The sequence below is a fragment of the Trypanosoma theileri genome (assembly GCF_002087225.1).
Source record: "Trypanosoma theileri isolate Edinburgh chromosome Unknown TM35_Tth_14_V1, whole genome shotgun sequence".
NCBI classification, from domain to species: Eukaryota; Euglenozoa; class Kinetoplastea; order Trypanosomatida; family Trypanosomatidae; genus Trypanosoma; species Trypanosoma theileri.
Genome location: NW_021639856.1, coordinates 318,373 through 337,009, shown reverse-complemented (window position 1 = coordinate 337,009; position 18,637 = coordinate 318,373). Strand labels below are relative to the sequence as shown.

Here is an 18,637-nt window from a genome sequence, read left to right as displayed (position 1 = left end):
GTTTTTTTTTTTTTTTTTTTTTTCAGAACTGAATGGAATTGTGTGAAGGGAATTTATGCTGAAAACCTTCCACTTAACCAATATGCTTTCATGGTTTTTTTATCTTCTTTTTTTTTCTTTACTTTGGAAGAATGGAAAGGGGATTCGACATTTTTTTTTTTCGTTTTTTTTTTTTTTTCATTTCACCTTTCAGCTTCACTTCTTCAAGTATATATAAATATATACATTTATTTATTTATTTATTTATTAGAATGTGTATGTAGAGTGTATGATTTGGATCCTCTCCTTAATACAGATTCTCTTTTCTTTTCTCTTCTTTTAACTTCCCATGTAGTACTAGTCTCTCTCTCTCTCTCTTTCTGTGTGGATATTATATACTACCTCCACATAGCTCTTACACACAGTAGAAAAGAAGGAAGAAAAATAAACAATAATAATAATAATAATAATAATAATAATAATAATAATAATAAAAAGAGATTTAATCCAAATATTAAATCATAACAGTAAAAAATTAAAACAAAATAAAAAAGAAAGAAAGAAAAAGGAAAATCATAATACGAATAAAAAAAAAAATATATATATATATATATATATATATTTATATATATATAGTCACCGTTTTCATTCACAGGGAATTAGACCGAATCTAATGAGTGAACGGGAATTAATCACATTAGCCTTTGGCAACTACGCCTCTCTGGTGGCTGCCCAATGGGCCAATGGCACCTCACAGTTCGACACTACACACTCGACTCTTTATACACAACGCCGAGCTCAGAGAGTTCGCGGCGGTTCCTCATCTCAACAACGCACAGACGCCGAAGTGAGTGTGCCGAGACTTGTACTGTTAGACGCCCCGCACGCCACGCGGTTAAAAGACACTTGTCGTTTGAATAAGAATAGAAACAATCGATATGATAATGAGGAGGAGGAGGAAACACAAGGCATCCGTGGAAAGGAGAAACGTCCATTAACATTAGAGGATGATATGGCACAAGTGGAATTGTCTAGTACATCTTCACTATCATCCACTCCTCGAGGAGAAAATGAAGAAGTAGAAGAACAATCACAACAAGAGGATGAAGAGGATAAACTACATTCCTATACTACATATAGAGATCCTAATGGGGAACTTATCTCAAAGAAAGAAATGAAGCGCATGTTATTTAATGAACGGGATACACTTATTCTATGGTGGCAGTATATTCGTAGTGGATTGGATGAACGTAGTGTACATGTACTTCATCCACTGCACGGTATGCACGCTACTGCTGGTGATGTGCCACTTTTACATAACTTTGGATTTGGACTTTCACAATTGCGTTCTACTACTAATCATGATATTGCCGGTGTGGGGGATAGTCTTCGTCAACAATTGGAAGATGCCAATTTACTGCAGGGTGTGCAGTGTTTTGTAGATGGGGATTCCGCCTTTGGTGGAGCTGCCTGTAATGTAATGAATGAACTATGGGAAGATGTGGGAAGCAAAATGCCAGCTGTCTTCTTTACATGTTTTCAACCATTACCAGAGGAGATCTTAACATGTCCTGATATGCAGAATAATAATAATAATAATAATAATAATAATCTTATGGATATTGTAGATGTGGGAAAACGACGTAGAGAAGAAATGTGTCTTAATCGATTATTAGCCACTTCACATATGACCCGACATGATAGTGCTGTATACATTCCATTGGAGTTAAGCCAATGGGATTCTTTCTTTGCCAAACCAGTGCCGGGAACAGAAACAGAAACAACGATGCAAATGGAAATCCCTTCATGGCTTCAAAATGATACAGCCACTGCACAAATGATTGCAACTCTAGCGGATACTTCTCTGTATGGAATTCGAGATAATGGAACTTCTCAGACTAAAGTAAATGGACCTGCATATTATTTACAGGATTGGCAAACAGCCGTTCGACCTACACGATCTATGCGTGTGGCTGCAGCTCTAACGGCAATGCCATTACGTGTATATGATTCTAGTAATCCTAAAAATGATCTTTGGAATTTTATGCAGCGTAATCCATTATTAGGATCTTGGGAAAATAATAAATCTCATCTTGGCACTTTTACTCCACTCACACACTCTATTTGTTTAGATCCACATAGTGAAGCTGGTCGTGTTTTGGGTCATGCATTAACTTTACGAGGTGCTGGTCCATTAAAGGATCTTACATATCCTCGACAGGAGGCTCTCTTGCGGTATGGACTTCCACTGCGCACATCCAACTATTTACCACTTGTTACGGATAATAATTATCCCATCTCCTCTACATTCCCAGAGGATTTTGTCATTCCACGGGATATTATGCGTTCAGGGGCATTGAAAGGTGTGGATGTGGCCTCTCATGTTATTTCTACATATGGATCTGCGCCTATGCTGCAGGGTTTGGTAACGGCAGCGCAGAAAGTATTACGTTATCGTCGGCATATATATGAAGAGACGTATAATATAGATACAGATGAATGGAAAGAAGTTGTGGAGGACGTTCTGCAGATTGTAGACGATTACAATCATGCAGACCATGATGAGAATGATGAGGATATGGACAACTGATAATATGCATAGCTGATTAAGAAAAAGAAAAAGAAAAAAGAAAAAATAATAAATAATAAAAACGAACGGTATTTACTGGATTTATTGATTTATTTATTTATGTGGATGTCTCTAATTCTGTTGAAGAGATGTATGTTGTCTTTTTTTTCTTTTTTTTTACAGAGAAAAGGGAAAAAAAAAAAATGATGGAAGGCTGTTTACCCCCGTTCATATATGTTTTGAATCGGTAAAATACCCCTTTTTTTATTATTAATAATATATATATTTTTTTCCTTCTGGATTTCATTTCTCTCCATGTGTTAAACCCATCTCTCTACCTCTTCTTTACGCTTTTTTTTTTTTCTTTCTTTTTCTTTTATTCTGCTCTGCACATATATATATTTATATATAAATCATTAACTTTTTTCCTTCTCCCTTGTCTATATATCTCTGGATAAAAAGAGTGTGAGAAAGAAAAAAAAAAAGGGGGGGGGAGTATTGGTATTGTAGAGTCCCTCTACTTAAATACACACTAAAAGGGAAGACTTTATTTTTCTCTGTGATTTTGAATGTCTATTGATTAAATGAAAGAAGAAGAAGAAGAAGAAGAAAAAAAAGAGGAATTGTTGATAAATCCTCTTATAGAAGCGCAAGTAAAACGTAATAAACGTATTGCCCATTATTCCACACATCTCATCTCCCCAACAGTGCAGTATATCCCCAATGTAGACAAGACACATCTCTGGCATACCACTACTGCAGAACACACAGTCAAACGCAGTGCGGCTGCAGATGAATATGTGACACTTTGTGTGAGTCCTTTTCACGGTAGACCTTCAACGATTGTGTTTACACCATTTGATCGCCCGTGGGATGGGGAGAGTAGTAGTAAAGATACAAACGCCTACGTCGTCCCAGCACCACTTCCACAGATAAATAATAATAATAATAATAATAATAATACAGAGATTGGTAGGAGACGTGTAGTTCCACGTACGGGTATTTATACCGCATTGCACTTTACAATGCCAGTGGGTGCTGTACGCTTTTCTGCGGTGATGTGTACATTAGAGCGAGCGGGATTCACAGAAGAGACGAGTCTCATCTCAACATCTTGGTCGTTAAAGTGGTGTAAGCGACCAGTGCGGAGTGACTTTACACGACTGAAGTCATTTCAACATATAAATCACTTTCCTGGTACTTGGCGTATTGGGAAAAAAGATGAATTACATAAACATCTTGTAGCTGCACGTACTAATTGGAATAAAAGAGTAGATAAGAGTAGTAAGCATCTAAATAGTGAAGATGAGGAGAATAATAATAATAATAATAATAATAGCATGTCAAGAGTAAACTTTGGGGAATTTTTCCCTGATGCTTGGGTGTTGCCAGAGGAACAAGAGGAACTTCATCGTGTCCTCTCATCTCGTAATGAGCGTGGACATGTATTTATCGTTAAACCAACCACAAGTGCCTGTGGACGTGGTATTTATTTAGTGGAAGCTAAAGAACAATCCACACTAAATATTACAGTGAATCCAAACGATAATATTGATACACACGAAAATAATAATAATAATAATAATAATAATAATAATAATAATAATCAAAAGGGTTGGAGTATGGGTAGAAGTATTGTTCGACCTGGTCGTTTTCTTGTACAGAGATACATCACAGATCCTCTTCTTATTGAAGGCTATAAATTTGATCTTCGACTCTATCTTGTGGTCACTTCCTTTTCTCCATTACGTGCATATTTATATGATGAGGGACTCGTACGATTTGCCACTTCACCATATCCAACTACAGAGAATAATAATAATAATAATAATAATAATAATAATAATAATAATAATAATAATGAGAGATCCTTTATGAATATTGGAAGTGAAGCTTCTCTCACAGCACATCTCACAAATTTCACAATAAATAAAAAATCTGAAGATTATGTTCCCCCTGATAAAAAAACACAGAATGAAAAGGAAGGGGAAGAAGGGGAGAAATCGGCCTCTAAATGGACTCTCACAGCTCTTCAGAAATATTTCCATACACATAAATTAGATTGGGAGGGAACAATGAGAAGGATTTATGATTTACTTCTTAAAGTACTTCTCGCAGTGGAACCACATGTAGTGGAGGAGTTGGTAACTTTAAGTAATGCTAATAGTGATGTAAAGTTTTCTTCATCATCATTATCATCATTATCTTCTTCTTCTTCTTCTTTATCCACACTATCTACATCCTGTTTTGAAGTTTACGGTGTAGATGTACTCTTACGTGAGCCCCAAGCACCATTCAAACAGACACCACTCCCTGTATTGATGGAAGTAAACATTATGCCTTCTCTGAGTACACACTACTCCTTACTGGATCAATGTGTAAAAGGTAACTTTATCGCCGATATGTTAACACTTGTGGGTATAACGGCAATGGGAATAACAAGAAAGAAAAAATGTGAAAAAACTTCTCTGCCAGTATCAAAAGAAGAAATAAAAGAAAAGGATACGTCTAGTGTTTCTTACGGTCATTCATTCCTGGATTCCTTAACAGACGTAAATGAACTGGAGGCATGTATGATAGCAGAGGAAGAGTCTCTACGCTCTACACACTTTCGCCGACTTTGCCCAACACCAGAATCATATACACAGTATGAAGTATTATTTACGAAGGGGGATGTAAATAGGCAAAAACGATCATTAAATGAAGTATTAAGTTTGTGGGAACAGGCAAAGATAGATAATCCACCGTCGTGGGTATAAATATAATTGTATATATATATATATATATATATATATATATATTTTATAGTGCGATGTACACCTATCTATACCTATATAAAGAAAGAAAGAGAGAGAAACAATCTCTCTTTTTTTCTTTTTCTTTCTTACTCTCTGGTTCACATTATTAGCATTAAAAGAGAAGAAGGGTAGTACCTCACTGTATCTGAACATCATCATCTTTTTTTTTTTTAATTCTTTTTTATACTTTTATTTTTATTATTATAGTAACAACAACAGAAAAAGAAAAAAGAAAAGAAAAAAAAAAAACATGCCTGCTCAATTTCTTGTACGTTCTGTCCTTACGGATGAAGACACTCGCACTAATCGACTTTACCTTAACCCGCATGATGCCCAAAGGCACGTTAATGATAAGAGTATGGTTATTGTGAAGGGTTTCCCTTTCACTGTTTCACCTAATCCAGGCATTGAGGAAGGACAAATTGCAATGAACAGTATTCAACGTCGATTACTGGAACTCTCCACAACGGCAGGGAATACAGTACAATTAGAATTACCTCCTCAACATATCCCAGTTATCACAACAATGAGTGTAAATATAGAATATATTAATCCCAAAACAAAGGGAGGGACACTTGATTATATGGAGTTTACCACTTATTTTCTCACACAATTTAATGGTCAATGTTTCCGAGAAACACAAATGTTAGCCGTTGTTTTGGATAGTGGTATGCGACTTATTGCCACTGTAACGAAGATGAAGTGTGATGGTGCGGGCACTATTGGTTCTCTCAATCTCACAACAAGTCTTATCGTTATTGCGAATGAACGGAGTGAAATTTCTCTTGTAAATGTGCCTGATCATCAATTAGATGCTCAACAACCACAGTTAATGCAAAACTTTAATCTTGAAACACTTGGTATTGGTGGTTTACGAAATGAATTCGCCCAAGTGTTTCGTCGTGCCTTTGCCAGTCGTCTCTTTCCAGCCTCTTATGTAAAGAAGTTGGGTGTTAAACATGTAAAAGGTGTATTATTGTATGGACCACCAGGGACAGGTAAAACCCTAATTGCGCGTAAAATTGGTGAAATTCTAAACTGTCATCCACCAAAGATTGTTAATGGTCCAGAAGTGTTTAATAAGTTTGTGGGAGGAACAGAGGAAAATGTGCGAAAACTATTTGTGGATGCGGAAGCTGAAGCGGCTGCCAAAGGAGATCAATCTAAACTGCATCTCATTATATTTGATGAGTTTGACGCTATATGTAAACAACGAGGTGCGGTACGAGATTCTACAGGTGTAAATGATAATGTTGTGAATCAACTTCTTTCAAAGATTGATGGTGTTAATTCTTTAAATAATGTTCTTCTTATTGGAATGACAAATCGACGTGATCTCATTGATGAAGCCATTCTCCGTCCAGGTCGTTTTGAAGTACATGTGGAGATTGGACTTCCAGATGAAGAAGGCCGTAGAGAAATTTTTCATATTCACACACGTGGTATGAGTGATAATGGAGTACTTGGGAAAGATGTAGATCTTGCAGAATTGGCAGCACTCACAAAGAACTATTCAGGTGCAGAGATTGAGGGAGTTGTGCGTTCAGCCACCTCTAATGCATTTAATAAACATATTGATTTTGATAATCCAACAGAACTTATTGATGCCAGTGATGTTTCTGTCACTCGTCAAGACTTTATGGATGCCATTGAGGAAGTTAAACCCGCCTTTGGACAAGCAAAGGAGGAATGCAGTAATCTCAAACGTGGTGGTATTATTCACTATGGTGAACCATGGAAAATAGTGGAAGAACGCTGTTCTCGCTATGTAGAACAGTTAAATACAGATGGAAAACGTGTAAATGCACTTGCTGTTCTTATTGAAGGATTACCCGGTTGTGGTAAATCTGCAGTAGCGGCATATTTAGCAGAAAAAGCTGGTTTCCCATATATAAAGGTTATTTCTACAGATGATATGGTTGGTTATGGTGAAATGCAAAAAGTAAATATTATACGTAAGGCCTTTGAGGATGCTTATAAATCCCCTGCAAGTGCCATTATTTTGGATGATCTTGAACGTATTATTGAATTCTCTCATCTTGGTGGACGATATAGTAATGCCATTCTTCAAGCCTTATTAGTATTAATTAAACGACCAACATTGGAAAATAGAAAATTACTTGTGATTGGTACAACGGCACAGTATGATGTTTTGGATAGTCTTGAATTGGTTTCTTGTTTCTCTGTGAAATTACAAATACCAACCGTACCTCCACACGCACTGCGGCAAATCACAAGAGAGTTGGGAATTCCATTTGCGAGTGAGGAGGCTGCGCAGGAATGTGAGAATATTTTACCAGCAACCGTACCTATTAAACAACTCTTACTTGTACTGGAGATGGCAGCAGAAAGGGGTTTACATGGAAAGCCTGTTATCACCTCAGAGTCCTTTGCACAAGCACTGGAGTCTGTTGGGGCGCATGGAAACTGAGAATAGCAATAGTGTTTGGTATATATATATATATCTGTGTATTGGCAAACATACAAAATTTTACTTTTATTTCCTTTTTCTTCTTCTTTTCGTTGTTTTGTTTTGCTATATATATATATATTCTCTTTTTCGACGTTTTCTTTCTTTCTTTTTTTTTCTTTTCTTTGCGTGCGGGCCTTTGAATGAGGTCATATATTTTCCTTTTCGAAGTGAACTGTTTTGTTTTGTTTTCGTGCTTCTTTCCTTTCCTAATTCATATCTACAAGGGGGGGATTGAGTAGCACACATAAATAAAAAATAAAAAAAAAAGAAAGAGGAGGTGCAGAGAAAGTGAAAAGAAGGGGAAAAAAAAGTGTTTCTGAGTTATAATGAGAAATGCACATCATCACGGATTTATAGTCTGTTTTGCCACTTGTGCAATATTATTATTATTATTATTATTATTATTATTTACGTATGTATATATACATATATATGGGTACCTCTCTCTCTCTCTCTATGTACATCATCCTTTCTTTCTTTTTTTTTTCTCTCTTTTCCTTACCATCTTGTTTATTTTATTTTTTTTTTCACCTAGTGGCTGGAACCACATCAGTTTATTGAGGGGGGGGAAAAAAAAACAAAAAAAAACAAAGGAAGTCTCCCCTAACGAATTCCCCAAAAAGACATGACAACATCTAAAAATAACGCGGCCACTCTCACCTACACAGTAGCCCCCCACCCATTCTCCTACAAGAATGTCTTTGAGGCCCTTCTCTCCTTCACCCCTCCAACTTCAGGCGGTAGAGAAAAAAGTAAGGGTTGGTGGAGTGCCTTCTGGGATGGAGCCGAACAGCGGCGGATAAAAATTTCTGTAGGGAACTTCACGGAGAAATTCTCAAGACAATTGGAGTTGGCGAATAGTTATGTGGTGGTGAGTGCGAATTGTTCACTTCTCTCAGAGGGAAAGCCCGTGAGTGGTGTGGTTTGGGCAACATCTCATGGTCTCTATTTTAGAAGTTTTGCACTTGATAATAGTAAAGAGAATAATAATAATAATAGTAATGAGAGAAGTATATCCTCTTCTTCTTACTCTCATTTAAATCCTGGAAACTCTGAGGAATTAGACAGTGAAGATGAAAATAATAATAAAGGGATGGATGTCTGGGGTGATGATGCTTCCGCTATTCGAGAGTTTATTCCTTTTAGAGATATTGTTGCCCTTCTTCCTTCATTAGTTCTCCCAACAAGGGAGGAGGCTCCACCGTATGTAATGGGAATACCAAATGCTATTGTCACTCCAAACGCTATACAAGTTTTTACAGTCTCACCAAAGCAAATATTTCAGTTTGTTTATATACGAAAAGTTACAGTTGTTCCACCGTCTTCTTCTAAATCTGGAAGAGAAGAGATGGGGAGTTTGCCAATACTGCGTCAACACGAATATGATGTGATGAAGAAATTTCATAGTAGTCTTGATGCATTGGTTTTTTGCGTCTTAGCTGAACGACTATGGGAAGCACGATTAGAAGAACTGAAAATACCACTTCTTCGTGATGGTGTAAATTACGCTTCTCCTCATTGACCATTTGTTTGTTTGTTTATTTGTTTTTGGTCTGTTCTTTTGCTTAACGTACATTTTTATGGGATCTATGCTTTTCACTGTACTTGGGCAATTGATCTTTGGCGTTTCTTCTTTTTGTATATATATATATGTATTTGTGTTGGTGATGATGAAGGCGATTTATATTTCTGTATTCTTCTTAGTATCAAGTCTGATTTCTCATGGCTTTTTTTTTGTTTTTTTTTTTTTTTTTCAATTCAGTGAAGTGTATCTATAATATATATATATATATATATATACGTATGTATTGCTCTGCTTTGAAAGTTCATTTGTTTTCTTCTCCCTTTACGGTTTTTTTTTTTTTTTTGGTGGTGTGACTAGTGATGCTGAGAATTCCATTCTTGTCACCTTTGTCGTTGCTGTGATCTTGTTGCTATTCTTGCTGGAGTAAAGTGAATCCATTTTTAGTTTACAGACTTTGTTTTCTTTTCTTTTTAAATTCAAAGAAGATGCTCTTTGTATTGCCATTTATTCTCTCTCTCTCTCTCTCTCTCTCTCTGCAATAACGTTTGTGTAGTGTTACTTTACTTTTTTTTTCTTTTTTCCTCTTTTTCGTTAAATAGATTCATGCGATTGGCTCTTCAGCGTCGGGCGATCCCGTTGAGAGTGTGTGGTGCTTTCCGCCTTTCCTCATCTAGTGGAAAACAACAACAACAACAACAACAACAAGCAGAGGGGAAAAAAGATGAATTCTTCTCTGTTCTCAAGCACGGACCTCGTAATCGTGCGGAGTTTCTTGGTCTCTGTCTTGGCTGTAGTGTTTTCCCCCTTTCCGTGATGTTGATGAATTGGTATGATGAACGTAAACGACAACAACAAGAACCGCCTGAATTGGCCCCGGACTTTCAATCCATAAAGGAAGTCTCATTCACAAACAAACAACAATTGGGAGGTCCATTCTGTCTACGTGAGAGCCGAACAGGAAAGTACATCACAGATAAGGAACTCTTTCAAGATCATTGGACATTACTTTACTTTGGATTTAGTAAATGTGCAGAAGTCTGCCCAACAACACTACAGTTTATATCAGAACTTATGCAGAAATGTGATGCCACGATGGAAGGCAATGCGGCTCAAGAGGCTTCTCGACTGCAGGCGGTGTTTTTAAGTATTGACTCCTTCCGCGATACCCCAGAGGTGCTGGAGTCTTTTGTATCTAAATTCGATCCACGTGTGCGGGCTCTCTGTGGAAATCAACAGGAAGTACAAATCGCCGCAAAGGCCTGGCGGGTATTTTACTCTTCTATTGAAGAAACAGACGAGGAACGAGAGGCACGGGAGGCAAAAGGAATTCCAGAGATTGTATTAGATGATACCTATCAATTTGATCACAGTAGTGCGATCTATTTAGTAGGGCCAGATGGGAAAATGAAAGATTTCTTCTTTAAGGAGATGGGAATGGAAGATGCATTAAGTAGATTGGGTGTACACTTTGATGATGTGTATGGATTTAGGGATACGAGATAGGGGAGGTTAATGGTTGTGTTATTATTATTATTATTATTATTATTATTATTATTATTATTATTATTATTAATTATCATTTTTTTTTTATGTATATATATATATTTTTTACGTTCATGACTACATTGTTTTTTTTTTTTTTTATTTAATTGCAGTTATTTCCAACATTCTATTTGTTGTTCTTGTTTCTTTCTTTTTTTTATATTTTTCTTTTTTCTTGTGGTTATGAATCCAAGTAACTTTCATTTATTCTTCTCTTTCTCTCTTTCTGTGAGTGTTATTAATAAACCTCCCCAGAAGTCACAGAGGAGGAAGGAAGAAAGAAGGAAGGGGGGAAAAAAAAAAGAAAAAGGGAGTGGGTAGAAGAAGAAGTCTTAATAATAATAATAATAATAATAATAATAATAATAATAATAATAATAATAATATCAACAATAAGTAAACAAGACAAAAGAAGAAAGAAAAATACGTGAGATCTTCTTGAACATCTCACCTATTTAAAGTGTGGTAATAGACACATACACACAGTGAGAGAGTGAGAGTGGGAGAGAAATACATGCAAAGATTCCGAAACATAATCCAACGTGTTCAACCTCCCTTTTTTATTATATCTTTTTTTTTTTTCTCTCCTCCACTCATTCCCATCTATCTATTTATCTATTTTCTTTTCTTTTCTTGTGGTATATACTTATTAAGGGAGGAGGGAAGGTGAAGACATGAAGGCAACCCACTCATGGCGACGGCGGCTCATTCTTGGTATGAGCATTGAGGACGCGCGAAGTAAGTTTGACTCCCCTGAATCCCGCGTGGCCCTACGACTCGCACATGAGCGATATAATCAGGGAATTTACCACGAACTCAATCTTGCCCAGCGACAACGGAATAGACTGCCAGCGGAACGTAAATGTCATCTCGTACGGCATACCAAACCAAGTGTAAAGGGTTTTCAGGGATATATAAAGTCTTGTCCGGAGGATTATGTTGTGCGGGAGATTTGGCAATGTGAGCAAGAGGAAAAGGAGAAACTCGGGAGTTCTGCTGATGATAAGAAGAATAGTGTTAACAACAACAACAACAACACTGCAGATACTGCGGTTACGGGTGGAATAAATGATATTGGAGATTTACTACAAGCAAAGGCCCTCCATGCCTCAGAGAAAAAGAAGGAAGTGGAGATCTCAACAGTAAAAGCGCAGACAGGTAGTAATAGTGAAGATGCGGAATACAAACAGCAAGAGTCGGAGTCCACAACAACAACAACAATGAATTCAGAAACAGTTGTGATGAAGAAAGATACACTATTGGAAAATATGGGAGGAAACACACAACTGCAGAAACAAGAACAAAAACATTCTCCACTGCATATAGGAAAACAAGTCGCTTTGGAGAATAACACATATGAACAACATCGTTCGATAGTTCTTGCAGAACTTGTACGAGTGGCAGAAGCACTCAGTCATGATGCCCGTCAACAACTTGGAGAGAGAAGAGAACAAGGCACATTATTACCATTACAACAAAACTCATTGGTAGATCGACTTGTGGATAATGTGAAAGAGGCTAAAGATAAAGGTTACACCAGTCTCTCCTCTTCTTCACATCTTCTTGAACCTCTTGGACTTTCTATGAATATCTGTGGAAAGAAAGATAAACATCTTCTTGAGGCTTTTCGAAGTCCATTCCTATGTCTCCCTGCGGAGGAGAATCACATCTCACTTTCATTATGGGTTTCTGGTAGTCTCATCGCAAAGGAAGAACTTAGTGAAGAGTTCCCATACCATATTGCAAAACATGCAGAACCGGAAGTATATGAAGATGGAACCCCAATCACTTCCAGTCGTCTTCCTAAAGCTAGTGTAGAAATATATTTTTCTCCTGAACTTTATCAACTACAACAAACACTTGGAAAAGATGGTGTATTAGCCCTACGACGTTTTATTGGACGTGTGATGAAACGTCAACATGATCCACTTCCTACAGCCTCCTCTATACTTCTTAACATGCGAGCGAGTGAACAGGAAACAAGTAGTTTATGTACAGGTGAGACAACAAGGATTCCATGGCTTCACCTTATAAAGACGAAAGTGGCTTCTGTTACGGGTGTAGTTCTTGAGATGTCATCTGAAGATACTCCAGCTGTTTCTGCGATGCGAGAGGCGATTCAACTTGTTTGGCGGACTTGGGGAAATCTCGTTAAGGATCTTCACGTACATGGGGATCTTGATTACTTGTATGTATCTATATGGCCAAAGGTGGAAATACCAGAAGTAAGGCTAGAAAAACAAGAACGAAAAGAGAAAGAGAAAGAAAAGGGGCAACAACGGTATCATAGTGACTTGACTCGAGAGGAAAATGCGGATATTGGATTAGAAGTCTCTGAAAAAGAACAACAACAACAACAACAACAACAACAGCAGTCATTACATCAACATCAACAAGGAGGAAGTGTATCATCTATTCGAAGTGTAAATGAGGCAGTTGAAGGAATAATACTAAATGATAGTTCTCTATGGAAAGGTTTTAAATCACGTAAGTCGCATATCAAAACAGCACTTCTCCCTGCAGACTTTGTAGTGGTGGAATGTCTCTTGGAAAAGAAAGGTTTACCACATCGATTGGTAGTAGAAGATATGGTGGAAACTCTCACTGAATTACAACGACAATCATTGGAGATGCAAAGACTATCTGTAGTAGAAAATAATAATAATAATAATAATATAGATGAGAATGAAAATAAAGAGAATGGTATTGCTGGTGGTATAGTGAGACCTGTATTGTATGCTCCAAAGATTACTGTATCCCACGCTGGTGTAATTGAAGCCGCCGCTCATGGTTTTCAACGTATACGTATTCGTGGAAGTTGTCTGGCTCATGTTGAGGCTCTCGCACGTACACTTCAAACAGGTGAACATTTTACAGATCGTGTGGAAATGATAACACTTCATCGTGGTAGTAATATGAATACTATTTTTACTAATGGTGGTAGTGGTAATAGTATAAAGAAAAACAGTAATGGTAGTATGTTGGAACTTCCACCAAATCTTTCCTTCTCTTCCACACATAGTGAAACACAGGCGTATGTAAGTGGACGTCGTCTTCTTGGTCATCGTATACCATCCTCTAGTTATACCGTTCAACGAACTGTAAACGGTCGATTCCACACACATCAAACTTTACGTCCATTACAACATATGATTGTAAATAAGGAAGAACGTGAGTTTTGGAGTACACATTATTATCGATTGTCAAATATTCAATTGGTCTTTCACGATCGTGTAAGTGCTGTGGATGTGGCTGACCCAACAGGGTGGTCATCTTCACTAAAAGAGCAATTACTGGCTATGGGTAAGCAACGTAGTAAACAACAACAACAACAACAACAACAACAACAACATGGAAGAGAAGAACATGAGACTATGGAAACAACAGAAGATACAGAAGAGATGAATTCACGAAATAAAAAATTACGTAAAAAGAAATTAAAATCAAAGAAAGTTGCCCATACAGTTGTATTAGAAGAAGTCCTTGCAACTATGACTCCAGAAAAGATATTTGAATACCTCTGTATTGATATGGAAGTAGAGAGTGCTAGTTATGATTTCCGTGTTGGGGATAATGATGGATATGCTTATAATGTAAAACTACGTCGAATCCCACAGAGTCATCTTTCTCTAGTCAAACCGGCTATTCATTCCGTAATGGAAAAAGGATTTATTAACTACTTTGGTCCACAGCGGTTTGCTAGTTATACCAAACATAACATGCATCCAGGATTACATCTCCTTAAAGGAGAATTTCGAGCGGCGGCAAGTATTATTGTTCAACAATTCTCTATGGATGCGGATCTCGCAGCGGAGAAAAGACGTACAGGTGCGGCTTTTCCAAAAATGTATCATTCTAAAGGAATGGGATTTCGACTTTCGGATCTTGACAAGTCTTTTCATACGAGACGATCCATTACAGAACATGGTACAGCATTACAATCTATTCTAGATAGTGCCTTACAAGCAAGTGCTTTTATTGGTGAAGAGGATGATGAACACGGACAACAACAACAACAAGGTAAAAAAGATGGATTATCTCTAGATCCCTGTGCAGAAGCCTTTTTACATGTGGTAGGACCTAAAGCATGTTTAATGTTGGTACATGAGTTTCTGGCATTTGTATGGAATGATATTGTAAATCAACGCTTACAGCGGTATGGTACCTTTGCTATTCTTCCAGGTGATCTTGTGCGTAAGAATCCGTTGGCTTCTCCACATTCAGAAGATTACGGTCGTGTTGTGTATGCTTCTAAAAAAGATATTGATAAAGGTGAATATAACTTCTTTGATGTGGTATTACCTATTCCAGGTGTGGGTGTACACTTACCTGATAATCATACTACCGATCTATATATTGTAACCCTTAAGCGGATGGGTATTCCCTTTAATCCTGAAACGAGACAATGGGATATATTTAAACCACGACATAGTTTTACTGGTGAGGAATCACCGCAGTCTACGGTGTGGGGAACATCATCACCGTACAGACGTTTCTCATCTTCCTTTGCTTTAATGGAGGAGGAGTTGGGTAGTAGTACCACCATTGTAGAACCTATTGATGATGTAAACATGGAAGGTGTAGGAGATAAGACTTTAGCAACAGCAACAGCCACAACAACAATGGGGGATGCTAGTCATTTGCGAAGTGATTTACGTCAGGGGCCAGTTCCTGGAAATCCATTAGGTGTTAATGTATGTGGATTCTACCGTCATGTTTTGATAAATCCATCATCCACGTTAACGTGGCGAATGCATGTGGGAAAACCCAGTTATCCACATAAGCGATGGGCACAGTGGGTTCGACAAACCATTGCACAGAATGATAATAGAAACCTTCCACTCTATACAGAAAATAGTAGTAGTAGTAGTAGTGGTGCTGGTGATAGTGATGGTAACGAACAGCAATTACTAATAGGACGTGCTACTACGTATAGAACTACTACTACTACTACTAGTAATACTACAATAGTAGGTGGAGTTAGTGGTAATAATAATAATAATAATAGTATGAGTATGAGTAGTGGAAATCATAATGGAATGCGAGTTTCCCATGCTGTTTCCCCTGCCCCTTATTGGCTTGCAGAGAAGAGTGATGGTTGTTTAGATTTAAGTTTTGAATTGCCTTCTAATGTCTATCCCGGCATGCTCCTACGCGAGATCACGAAGAGTGATGTGAACAGTCCAGACACTGTAGATCTCGACAGACCACTACTCGACACGCGGGCCAAATCATGGAATGATCTCACTGCCGATCAACAGGCAACTTATAAACGTTATTTAGCGCAGAAACGGCAGAAACTCTTCACATCTCGACCACGTGCAATTAATGTGGCCTTATTACATCAGCAGATATTTCGCAGTAGTGGAATGCGACGTAGTCTGTTGCCGTCTATGCGGGGTTTTGATAATATTTCAAAATAACGAAAGCGATGATGGGAATTGTTTTAAAAAAGAAGAAGAAAACGAAAAAGGAAGAAAAAAAAAAAAGAAGGGGGGAAAAAACAACAGCAAGCGAAAAGTTGATGGTTGGTGATCCTTCCTTCTCTATCTCTCACTGTGTGTATGTGTTTGTTTGTGTGTTTCTTTCTACTTTTTTTTTTTTATTGGGAAAAAGAAGACTATTATTATTATTATTATTAAAATACATAGAGCCAGAAGGCATTATCATCTTCCTACTATATAGAGAATGAAGCATAAATAAATAAATAAATATATATATGCGTACACTCTCTTAGTGTAGAGGAATGCGTATATATTTTTATTTTTATAGAAGACAAGAAATTTTGGCGTTTTTTTTTTTTTTTTCTTGTGTTTGTTTGTGTCTGTGGGATATCTTTACATATACACAAACGTGCATATACATACATACATATCATTTTTCCTCCCCTCTTCTTCTTCCTCGTACTTTATAGGTGGTTAATTTTAAACATATATCTGTACCTGTTTTTGTATGTGCATGGTTGCATTTCTGTGAAAGTGGATGAAAACTAAAAGAAAGGTTATTGTTTCTTTTTTATTTGTGTTTGTGTGTGTATGTATGTGACTCCAAGAGATGAAAAAAGAAAAAAAAGGAACTCTCTGCATCCTTTCCTCTATTATACAGTATATATATATATATATATATATATATATATATTTCTGTAGATATTTGTGTATTCACTTTTCGATTCTCTTTTTCCTCTATATCTCTCTATCTATTATTTGTAACGGTATTGCAGAAATAATTGAAAGTAGAAGGCTCTAGAGAAGAGACTGCGAGCTGCAGTTCCATTGGCTCGTTTTTCTCTCTTTCTCTCTATTTGCGTTTGTGTGTATGTGAGATAGATTGTGTGTTTGTCTCTGTGTCTGAGAGAGAGAAAGAAAGAAGAGAGAAAATAGCGTATTTCCACAAGGGTTAAAAACAATATTCTATACATAAAGTATAGAGACACCAACAAGAACGTAAACAATGCAGCGAGATGTATACGCCTCACTTATTAAGAAGAGACATAAACAAATGATCCCACTGTTAATTCACCAAGTCTCTGGCGATATCACCCGTGAAAATATATTTGATGAAGTCTTTAGTGGATATAAACTACGCCGTATTGCCTTAATGACTCACATGGCCGCCACTACTCCTAATCTACCACGACTACCACGTGATATTATCGTGACAGACTTTGATAAACTAAAGTCTATTCATCAACCACACTTTCATTATAAGTTACTACCACTACTCTGTACAGACTTTGAGGCTTTTTCAGCTCTGCAGGGAATCTGTGCAAGTCAAAACTCTCCCTTTACCATTGAGGATAGACGAGATCCACAAGGTCTCACATATAGACTTGTCAATGGATGTGCAGAGCGACAAGCACTCTGTGATTTCTTTGCCGAACACATTCCAGTCTCTGAACGCGAAGTGCCGGTGTATTCTCGTAAACTTCCCATTGCCGCTGTTTTGTTTGATGGTGTTCTCATCACACGTAAATGCACAAATGCGGGTGGAAAGACGGCCGCACTGTTAACTGTACATGAGGCAGCCACAGATAAAGTCATCACAGAGCGTGCGCTTATGCGAGATTTCTTTGTGAATCCACTCTATACAAAGATGAGTGGAAACTCAGAACTTGCACAAGCCGTGCGATTAGCACGACATTCTTCACATTTTATGGCGGTAAAGCGACCAGTAGGGAACGATGATGGGAGTCGACGCTCTTTGTTACGTTCTGCAGCTGCAAAAAAATTGTTTCTCTTTGAAAAGATAGGGGATGAATACCGCTTTGCACATTTATAGATTGCACGAGTGGATGGAGAAGAGATAAAGAGAGAAGAAAACGCCGATATTCACTTCATTTTTATCATCTATCTATATATATATATATATATATATATATATATATATGTATATATATACTGAGTTCATTCAATCACATTAGCGTAACAATCTACTTGAAGAGTAGTTTATTATTTTCTTCCGTGAAGCAAAACTGTGCCCAAAAAGAAAAAGAAAAAAAAAGTGGAATATTGTACTCATACACACAAAAGGTATGGAATTTTAAAATAAAACAGCGTATCTTTTTTCTTTTGCTTTATGCTTCTCTCTTTTATCCTTTTTTTTCTTCTCTTTCTGACACCTACCACTTTCCGTGTGTGTGGGGTTTTGATTTGGTAAACAAGTAGGGGAAGGCAGCAGCAGTAGTAGTAACAACACTAGTAATAAAACCAAACAATAGTGCACCGTAATTTCTTTTCTTTTTTTTTTTTTTT

At 37.2% G+C, this 18,637-nt stretch overlaps 7 protein-coding genes across 7 annotated transcripts; all 7 read left to right on the top strand.

The window, feature by feature from the left end:
- Nucleotides 1-652: 652 nt before the first annotated feature.
- TM35_000142220 (uncharacterized protein) lies at nucleotides 653-2,569 on the top strand (the record flags this gene model as incomplete). Its single annotated transcript, XM_029025667.1, has 1 exon — nucleotides 653-2,569. The coding sequence occupies one exon, from the start codon at nucleotides 653-655 to the stop codon at nucleotides 2,567-2,569; it is 1,917 nt and encodes a 638-aa protein (XP_028883077.1).
- A 563-nt stretch (nucleotides 2,570-3,132) lies between these two features.
- On the top strand, nucleotides 3,133-5,307 carry TM35_000142210 (putative tubulin-tyrosine ligase; the record flags this gene model as incomplete). Its single annotated transcript, XM_029025666.1, has 1 exon — nucleotides 3,133-5,307. The coding sequence occupies one exon, from the start codon at nucleotides 3,133-3,135 to the stop codon at nucleotides 5,305-5,307; it is 2,175 nt and encodes a 724-aa protein (XP_028883076.1).
- Nucleotides 5,308-5,596: 289 nt separating this feature from the next.
- On the top strand, nucleotides 5,597-7,777 carry TM35_000142200 (vesicle-fusing ATPase; the record flags this gene model as incomplete). Its single annotated transcript, XM_029025665.1, has 1 exon — nucleotides 5,597-7,777. The coding sequence occupies one exon, from the start codon at nucleotides 5,597-5,599 to the stop codon at nucleotides 7,775-7,777; it is 2,181 nt and encodes a 726-aa protein (XP_028883075.1).
- Nucleotides 7,778-8,444: 667 nt separating this feature from the next.
- TM35_000142190 (uncharacterized protein) lies at nucleotides 8,445-9,341 on the top strand (the record flags this gene model as incomplete). The annotated part of the gene is made up of 1 exon (XM_029025664.1): nucleotides 8,445-9,341. The coding sequence occupies one exon, from the start codon at nucleotides 8,445-8,447 to the stop codon at nucleotides 9,339-9,341; it is 897 nt and encodes a 298-aa protein (XP_028883074.1).
- Nucleotides 9,342-9,947: 606 nt separating this feature from the next.
- On the top strand, nucleotides 9,948-10,847 carry TM35_000142180 (cytochrome c oxidase assembly factor; the record flags this gene model as incomplete). Its single annotated transcript, XM_029025663.1, has 1 exon — nucleotides 9,948-10,847. The coding sequence occupies one exon, from the start codon at nucleotides 9,948-9,950 to the stop codon at nucleotides 10,845-10,847; it is 900 nt and encodes a 299-aa protein (XP_028883073.1).
- Nucleotides 10,848-11,560: 713 nt separating this feature from the next.
- On the top strand, nucleotides 11,561-16,309 carry TM35_000142170 (uncharacterized protein; the record flags this gene model as incomplete). Its single annotated transcript, XM_029025662.1, has 1 exon — nucleotides 11,561-16,309. One exon carries the CDS (start codon nucleotides 11,561-11,563, stop codon nucleotides 16,307-16,309), a length of 4,749 nt encoding a protein of 1,582 aa, XP_028883072.1.
- A 1,027-nt stretch (nucleotides 16,310-17,336) lies between these two features.
- On the top strand, nucleotides 17,337-18,164 carry TM35_000142160 (uncharacterized protein; the record flags this gene model as incomplete). The annotated part of the gene is made up of 1 exon (XM_029025661.1): nucleotides 17,337-18,164. The coding sequence occupies one exon, from the start codon at nucleotides 17,337-17,339 to the stop codon at nucleotides 18,162-18,164; it is 828 nt and encodes a 275-aa protein (XP_028883071.1).
- Nucleotides 18,165-18,637: the final 473 nt, after the last annotated feature.